This window comes from Ctenopharyngodon idella, chromosome 16 (assembly GCF_019924925.1).
Source record: "Ctenopharyngodon idella isolate HZGC_01 chromosome 16, HZGC01, whole genome shotgun sequence".
NCBI lineage: Eukaryota > Metazoa > Chordata > Actinopteri > Cypriniformes > Xenocyprididae > Ctenopharyngodon > Ctenopharyngodon idella.
In genome coordinates this window covers 34,935,049-34,944,319 of record NC_067235.1, presented here as the reverse complement: position 1 = coordinate 34,944,319, position 9,271 = coordinate 34,935,049, and the positions used below count along the sequence as shown (strand labels likewise).

Sequence of the window (9,271 nt, the reverse complement as noted above, 5' to 3'; positions counted from 1 at the left end):
GATCTCTTCAGCAGATATCAAGTCTCTCAGGAACACATACATTATATTTAATATAAAGAAAATAAAGCCTGTTTTTTTTAAATATTTTTTGGCATTATTTTCATGAAAATGAAGCACATAATAATTATTTCGCTTGCTTTAGCAGACGCTTTCAGATAAAAGTGTCTGCTAAATGAATAAATGTAAATGTAAAGAGTCAAGGGGAAGAGCAGAAGTGGAGCAAGCAGATATGGCAATTTGCAGGTCATCTGCATAACAATGGTGACCAAGGGCTAACAAATAAATACTGAAAAGAAGAGGTCCACGGACAGAGCCTTGAGGGACACCTGGAAGATTTGAAGTTATGGACAGCGATGAAGAGTTGTCTCTCAGTGAGATGGGATGCAAATCAAGAAAGAGCACTACCCATGATGCCTATAGCTGAAAGATGAGAGAAAAGTATGTGACGAGATTCAGTGTCAAAGCTGGTGTTAAATCAAGCATCATGAGAACAGGAAGACGAGACGGTCATTGGTCATTTTTGGATCAAAAACCAGATTGATAGGGATCAAGATCCTGGTAATTTGAGCTAAAATGTCATGAAAATAATGTCACAGTGCAATGTAGCTTCATATATTTTAAAACAAGAAACTGTGTTAGTTAAATATAACCTGTGATTTTATTATTTTGATCTGGGTATGAAATATGACCTACACGAGTTCTGCAGTTCAGGCCAAAATGTCAGACAGAAAGTGAAGAATGAATAATTAAAGCAGCAGCAGCAGCAGTGTGTGTGTGTGTGTGTGTGTGTGTGTGTGTGTGATGTAAAGGACCAGTGCAGTTCGACTTGGGGATGAGTCCAGTGTCCTGTCAGTGTTGCCATGGAAACGGGTCATCCCTTATCACATGACCTTGTCTCTGACTGCAGTGCGTGCTGACAGACCTCATGAATAATTCAGCACTTTAAATGGATCTCACTCCAAACGGCTTCACACCCTTAAAATCGCTTTGCAAGCAACATTTCAACAGGAAACATTTCATCATATCACAGAGGAGATGTTTCACTGATTTTTTTGGAAGCTTTTAAAAGTATGAAGTGCAGAAAGGAAGGTCCATTAGCAATGATGGCAGCATGTGAGTATGAAGATATATGTTTGAAATTGGAAAAACATGAAATTGCCCAATTTTATGCACTCATCCAAACCCAGCTGGACTTCAATGTTGAAAAAATATTGAAACAACTTTTGGTTGTGAAAAAAAAAGAAAAGATAACAAAATATTTATAAATCAATGTTAAAAAAGATCTGTCGAAAAAAGTGATTCCATCTTGATCCGTGATGTTGACCTTGACCGAACATGAATAAACTTCTCAGAAGCAGCATTATTCTTCTTGGATCTGACATCATTCGCTCTCAGCTGGAGGGTCAGGTAAGATCACCTGAAGTTTTTGGTTTATAAATGTAAATTTAGTGCCATACACTGCAAAAAATGCTGTTCTTACTTAGAATTTTTGTCTTGTTTCCAGTCCAAATATCTAAAAATTCTTAGATCAAGAAGCATTTTCTTGACAAGTAAAAATGTATTTTCTTGTTTTCAGGAAAAATAAGTCAAAATTAAGTGAGTTTTTCCTTAAAACAAGCAAAATAATCTGCCAATGGGGTAAGCAAAATAATCTTAATCCAAACTGAAAACAAGATTATATAGCTTATTTTTGGTTCGAAATAAGATTATTTTGCTTACCCCATTGGCAGATTATTTTGCTTGTTTTAAGGAAAAACTCACTTAATTTTGACTTATTTTTCCTGAAAACAAGAAAATAATTTTTACTTGTCAAGAAAATGCTTCTTGATTTAAGAACTTTAAGATATTTTGACTAGAAACAAGACAAAAACTCTAAATAAGAACAGCATTTTTTGCAGTGTAGTTCCTCTGCGTTTCTCTGAAATGTCGCAGCGTTTCACCTGGATCTCTGACGCACTGCAGCGATGATCTGAAGAACGTCACTGGCTCTCTTGAGATCTCAGAAGCTCTTAGTCAGTCACTTTAACTACTCAATCCATTAAACATGATTCTCCTTCCCTTCAGAGAGGAGCAGCGGATCTCACGCCTCTTTCCCTCATGTACTCCAGACTAGATAGATAGATCTCAGGGCCTAAAATTAACACTCGCCAAGCGCCAAATCTGAGTAAAAATCGGTGTTGGTGAATATATGAAATGTTGTCAATCGCCAGTTGGCTGATATTAATTCTAGCAATGCAATGTTGTGAGAATATGAACATGAACGAGCCATTAAACACAGTAAACTAAATGTGCATGTCATGCAGAAGACTTGCTTTTTGAGAAAATTAAGAAAAATCATCGTTTTCCCTTGAATTACAATTATTTTTCTGACCCCACTGGCAGATATTTGTTCTCATTTTAAGCACAAACTCATTTTTCAGAATACAAAACTGAATATCTTCAGTCATTTCTCTTCTCCAGCAAATGTATCTTGATTTAAGAATGTTTAGATGTTTGTGCTGGAAAACAAGACTGAGGATCAACAGCACTTTTTGTGATTCTGGGTCAGAATGAGCTGCAAAGTGGATCAAGGTCTTCATGCAAAATGCCTAAACAGAGTTTTACTGCAAACAATAATTACGGTCAAACTGAACACAAACGGACACAGATCACCAGTCTGAACATGAACAGAACGTTTTTGACACGTTTCAGCGCGTCCAGCTGACTCTTTAATAACAAATCCACGCTGTGAAATCTGTGAAGTTATTCTAAAACTGCAAATCTGCTCTGAGCTCTTTTCATTAGAGTTCTTTATGAAACCTGCGGCGCCGGGTCAGAGATCGAAGGTTTGTTATGAAGCGCTCAGAAGAAGTGTGTTCTGATAGAGTCGCTCCATCGCAGTCAACATTGATTTATTATAAATGATTTACATCATTATTGTGTTAAACTCATGTTTAATCTTGAATCAGAATAACTTCTCCCTCTTGCAGCTTCTCTTCTCTGATGACGAGGGTGGGGCAAACTGTCAAAATCAAGCCCCGCCCTACATTTGTTCTTGTTTGCGAAGCGTTTCACTCGGATATACGGCACAATAGAGAAGAAAAGACCAGCGCAACTATCCTTTCATGCCAAGTTTAGTAAAGATGTAGTTTACGTGGCCTTCGGCGGGTCGGACTCGTGTCGGGCTGAGAGCCGGTCCAGAGAGCGGGGCGAGTCTGCGGGCGGGCGGCAGCGGCAGCAGCGGGCGAGGTCGGCGCGGAAGGAGGGCGTGAACAGGCCGTAGATCACCGGGTCACAGCAGGTGTTCAGGTTCCCAAAGACGAACAGCAGGTGATGGATGTACTCGGGCGTGACCTTTACCATGTCCGGCTGGAACCAGTACCAGATGCCCAGCAGGTAGTAGGGCGTCCAGCAGACCACGAACGACATGACGATGATGACGGTCATCTTCAGCGTCTTCATCCTGGCCTTCGGGATCATGTCTGTGCCGCTGCGTCGGAGAGACTCGCCCTCTGCAGAGACAAACACGTCATCAGAGCTGTTCCTCAAACACACAGAGCCATATTTCATTTCTGACAGGAATGAAACGGAGGCAGTGAGGGATAGAGTTACAGCGCTCTCTCCTTCTGTCTTCAGTCTTCAGGCCTGTAACAACATCTAACAAACCCTCATAAATATCTGACCTTGTTCGGCGCCCTTGGCAGGAATCAAGTGAGCGTGGAGTCGGATCAGAGCGAAGCTCTCGGGGCTTCAGAGGGAGGAAAATAGAAGCTGTGCTGATCCGACTGTGATATTACAGTAATCCACTGTTACTGTAGACATGTGACTGTGAGCCGCCGCTGTTATTGAGCCCCTAATGGAGCCGCTAAACCTGAGAGGGGCATTATGGGTGTTACTAATGTATTTCTGTCTTCATGACGATGTTTCTTGTACATCAGTGTCACTGAGTCACATGTGAGAGTGTCCATCTCTCAGAGAAACCACATCAAAAGAAAATTATACTTTGGGAAATCATGAGATTTTAAAAATCATAATTATGAGAAAAAAGTCAAGTTTTTGTCATAATTTTGACTTTTATTTTATATGTCATTATTTTGACTTTTTATGTCAAACTTTTTAATTTCATAATTATGACTTGGTATGTGTTCATTTAAACTTTTAAGTCATAATTCTGGTGTTTTATTTCAATTTGAACTTTTTTATTTAATAATTATGACTTAGTAGTCATAATTTTGACTTTTTATGTCAATTTAGACTAATTTCATAATTATGATGACTTTGTATATCATTTTGACTTTTCATGTAAATTTCGACTTTTTGAAGTTTCATAATTATGATTTAGTATGTCATAATTTTGATGTTTTATTTCAATTTCAACTTTTTAATTTCATAATTATGACTTAGTATATAATTTTGACTTTTTATGTAAATTTTGACTTTAAGTTTCTTAATTATGACCTAGTATGTCATAATTTTGACTTTTTATTTAAATTCTGACTTGTATTTTATAATTATGACTTAGTATGTCATAATTTTGATGTTTTATTTCATATATCAACTTTTTTAATTTAATAGTTATGACTTAGTATCATAATTTCGATATTTTTAAGTTTCATAATTACTTATTATTTCTTAATTTTGACTAAATTTAGACTATTTTTTGTCATAATTTTGACTTTTTGTGTCAATTTTCGACTTTTTTAAGTTTCCTAACTGACTTAGTATGTCATAATTTTGACTTTTTATGTCAATTTAGACTGTAATTTCATAATTATGACTTTTTACTCAATTACAGCTTAGAATGTCATAATTTCAACTTTTTAACTCATAATTTCGAATTTATCATAATTATGACAAAAAGATGAAATTATGACAGAAAAGGTTATAATTATGACAAAGAGTAAAAAACTTCATTTTTCCTAGATAAGAAAAATTTTCCACTGAGGTAAAAGCTGTTAGACTATGTTTTTTCTTCAGTAGAAGGTGTGTTATAATTCTCATATGAGGGTCACATTCTCAGGATGATTGATTATTTGTTTGATTGATTGATTGATTGGTTGTTTGACTGATTGTTTGATTGATTGATTGTTTGTTTGATTGATTTTTTGATTGATTGATTGACCGAGTCTCTCGGCTGCTGTACCTTGGCTCTTGTGCAGCTGTCGGTTGATCTCGATGAGGATGCAGGTGTAACAGCAGCTCATGACCAGCAGGGGAATCACGTACAGCGTCACGAAATGAAACATGTTGTACGCCGTCTCCTGCCAGCGCTCGTGGAAACTGCCGTGCGTGACGCACTGAGTGAAGTCCTCGCTCTCCGCTTTGACCGTCCGGAAGATGAACAGCTGCAAGAGGAAGCAAACAGTGATAGTCCAGCTGTGTTTTTCACGCACCTCTCAGTTTAGGGCTCTATTTTGTCTTCTATCAGACTGGTGGAAAGAAGACTGTGTGTGTGTGTGACCTGTGGCGATGCGATCAGTGCGCTGAGGATCCAGGCCGTCAGTAGCATCCTCCTGTTCCTGCGGTGGGCATTGAGTGAGTCCAGCGGCCGCAGGATGGCGTGATGGCGGTCCAGACTGATGACCACCAGGATGAAGGCGGAGGTTTGCATAGCGAAGAGCTTCAGAAAGCACAGCAGCTTACAGAGTCCGTCGCCGGCGTACCACTGCACCGTCACGTTCCACACCATGTCCAGCGGCATCACCACAAACGTCATCATCAGGTCGGCTGACGCCAGGCTGAGGATGAGCGGACGCAGATGAGACGCCAGACGCCGGCCACGGCCACGCGACACGCTGATGAGGAGCGCCAGGTTACTGATGGCGGCGAAGACGAAGAGGACCATGGTGGCCGCCACTCGAGCCTGAGCCGCAGGGGTGAAGGTGGGCGGAGTCCAGTCCACCAGCGGAGGCAGCAGAGATGCGTTAGACACGCGCAGCAGGGACGAGTTATCAGACATCACGTCGCTCTGATCGCCACCTGACAAAAACAACATCTGAATGAGGTAAGACTGAACTCAATACACTGATGCCTTGATTAGATCATGAAAAATTCAATGCATTGATTATAATATAATAAACTCAGTGTGGTGTGCATCCACTACTTTAAGTTTCAGCTCAAAATCCCCCACAGATCATTTATTATAGCTTGTCAAATTTGCCCCTATTTGGGTGTGAGCAAAAACACGCCGTTTTTGTGTGTGTCCCTTTAAATGCAAATGAGCTGCTGCTCCCGGCCCCCTTTCCAGAAGGTGATGGAGAGACTCAGGAAGAAGTTACAACTTTTAGACGTTTCTGAATGGTTAGTGGATAAATTTATGTAGTTTCTGTGGAGTTGATTCAACTCATCATCCTTTTTCATGTTTTCTGGGTTGGTAGATGCACCAGGGACCCGATTATAGCACTTAAACATGGAAAAAGTCTGATTTTCATGATATATCCCCTTTAAAGGTGCAGTAAGCGATTTATGAGAAACACTGTTGATATTTGAAATCACCAAAACAAACAAGCCAAAAAAAGGACCACACCCCTATCTTGATAGCTCCGCCTCCAAATTCACAAACACGCTATGCAACACAGGCACCTCCCCCCTTAATATGTAGACACGCCCCTTTCTGCTGATTGGCTATAAGTGTGTTTTGGTGCTCGGTCCGATCCACTTCTCAGAAATCGCTTACTGCCCCTTTAAGTAATGGATGCACACCACATTAAGTTAATAATTTTATCCTTTAAAACTAAACTTTGATAATAAAGTTGACATTTTTTTTCTGTGAAAATAATTTCTTCATGTCTTAAAATACCTTGAATGTGACACCCTTGCTTCATTTAGTATATGCGGATTCATAAATATGCAAATTAGTCCCCGCCTCCATTCAATCACATGAGCTCAGAATACCTGATCCACTCAGTCAACTGTATTAGTAAACGATAATAAAATAATATTATAATATTTATTAGTATTAATTCTTAATTATTAACTGCACTAAATGCAATATCAGATTTCATGATGCATTGCATTATTAGGTAAGCATCGCTGTTATTGCTCATAGTTTGTGATTTGAACGAAGCATTATAGTATTTGTGATGAAACACAAGTAGCGGCTTCTTCCGTATTGTGAGTTTAAGGAATTATCAAAAAAGAGAAAAAATGTAGGGCGGGACTTGGTTCTATGCATCGGTTGTTGATTGGATGTTGAGATGTGGGCGTGGCACTCAAAAGTGGAGGCGGGTCTGAATGTGATCTTGCAGTGGATTGTAAGAAAGGGGCGGAGCTTAAGGGGACAAAATGATTGGAGAAACCCAGAATACACCAATAGAGAGAAGTCCAGTTATGATATTCTGATTAAAAATGACCAGGTCAGAAATAACTGAAAAATGAGTCAGGCAACCGAACCAGCGTTAAACACAAATCAAGAGGCCGTCAGGAGCTCCTGCTGAGAAACCAGCACAGATATTTAGCTAAAGCCATAATCTGACCCTGGAGAACTGAACAACAGGTCCCTGCCAACCCGAGAAAGTGCCTTGAGCTCCAGGAATTCACTTCTCACAAACACTGAGAAAGAACAAGGTGTGCTGAGAGAATCAAAAGCGTGTAATGCAAACCCATCGAACGGACGGCGAGGTCCACGTACAGTCTCAGTGGGGTTTGATGCTTTAATATGGGGATCAAATGTTCCCTGATTTTGTCTCAAGAGTTCGATGCAGGGAACGCATGTGTGTTTGAATGCAGCGTAAGTCACTTTGGATGAAAGAGTCTGCCAAATGCACGAATGTGACTTTTACAACAAAGAGACATTATGAATATGACATCTTTAGATTCTGCTCTGGTGATCATCAGGTTTGTTCATTAACGCAAAACAGACACACAACAAACGCACATTCACGTTCATTCTTATTTTTTTATGCTTTAAAATATAATTTGTAATGAAAATATGCAGATAACATGGAAACATTCTCATTTTTATGATTTAAAATATACTTTTTAATGAAAATATGCAAATAACATGCAAAATAGGAAGTTATTATTGGATGTTAAAATGTTGATTCTCATTTTTTATGCTTTAAAATATAACTTGTAATGTAAATATGCAAAAAACATGCAAAATAGGATGTTATTGGATGTTAAAATGTTGATTTTCATTTTTTTATGCTTTAAAATATAATTTTGAATGACAATATGCAAAAAACATGCAAAATAGGATGTTATTATTGGATGTTAAAATGCTGATTCTCATTTTTTATGCTTTAAAATATAATTTATTATAACTATAATTTTTAAAATATGATTCTCATTTTTTATGCTTTGAAATATAATTTGTAATGAAAATACGCAAATACCATGCAAAATAGAATGATATTGTTATTGGATGTTAAAATGTCGATTCTCATTTTTTTATGCTTTAAAATATAATTTGTAATATGCAAATAACATGCAAAATAGGAGCATTTTCAGACTTTGGGACACTGTAATTTATACCGACTGTATCCAGATCTTCATGTCAGGTCTATAATTTATTGAACAGTACAGATTAGAATATTAAGATATTTAATATATATGACTAGTGCTCCTTCCGCATAAACACTTTTATATTATTGAAATATTCATGTTCATTAAACTTAAGACTTTTAATGAAAGAATCATCTTGATTCTTGCCCATTTAAAAGACATTTTTATAACATTGTTCCATAGATGGAATGTAACTGAGGTGTCAGAGGGCAAACAAACCCAGATTCATGTGAAGGACAGTGAGAGATTCAGTTTCAGATTAGAAATAAATGAGCTGAACTGATGATGGCTTACATTGAACTTTACTCTAGTGTTACTATGCTATATTAACACGTTAAACTCTTTCCTCATGGTAAGAAACATCCAGACATCACACAGGTACATTAGGAAACATATGAGATCATATCTCAGTAAATAAGACAGTTACTAACTCAGATGACGTCTGGATCTGAAACTGTCTGACACTCACCTCAGTGTTTTTATCTACTGTATAATGAGGTTCGGATCTTTCTCCTCACAGCCTGCTTCTCCGTACACAATCCACCAGACTCACTCTTCTCCATTGCACTGAATCCTTTTCCTGTCAGTTAGTGATTATCCAGATATCACATCCCAAGAAATGTGCGCATGATGATGATTGGGATCTGCCCAGTCCGGATCTGATCATGTCTCTAATCCAGACCTGAGTTTAGATAAAGCACAAGACATGATGAAGAGGGGAAGAAGAATCCTGGCGTACTGAAGAGAGCTGCGGAGAGTACAGACTGAATGAAGTATGATATGAGAG

The 9,271-nt window shown here is 38.3% G+C and overlaps 1 protein-coding gene across 1 annotated transcript; it reads right to left on the bottom strand.

Moving 5' to 3' along the window:
* Positions 1 to 1,888: 1,888 nt before the first annotated feature.
* On the bottom strand, positions 1,889 to 9,243 carry gnrhr3 (gonadotropin releasing hormone receptor 3). The gene is made up of 4 exons (XM_051866555.1): positions 8,954 to 9,243; positions 5,441 to 5,958; positions 5,123 to 5,324; positions 1,889 to 3,491 (listed from the first exon to the last, which is right to left on the bottom strand). Exons 2-4 carry the CDS (start codon positions 5,936 to 5,938, stop codon positions 3,130 to 3,132), a joined length of 1,062 nt encoding a protein of 353 aa, XP_051722515.1. The 5' UTR covers positions 5,939 to 5,958; positions 8,954 to 9,243; the 3' UTR covers positions 1,889 to 3,129.
* Positions 9,244 to 9,271: the final 28 nt, after the last annotated feature.

Bases quoted from the DNA above. Each gene is read 5' to 3' on its own strand.
- gnrhr3 (XM_051866555.1), bottom strand. From the start codon at position 5,938: ATGTCTGATAACTCGTCCCTGCTGCGCGTGTCTAACGCATCTCTGCTG. The intron at 5,325-5,440 runs GTCACACACACA...TTCCTCTTGCAG, and splicing joins CACTGATCGCATCGCCACAG to CTGTTCATCTTCCGGACGGT. The intron at 3,492-5,122 runs GTACAGCAGCCG...TTGTCTCTGCAG, and splicing joins ACAGCTGCACAAGAGCCAAG to AGGGCGAGTCTCTCCGACGC.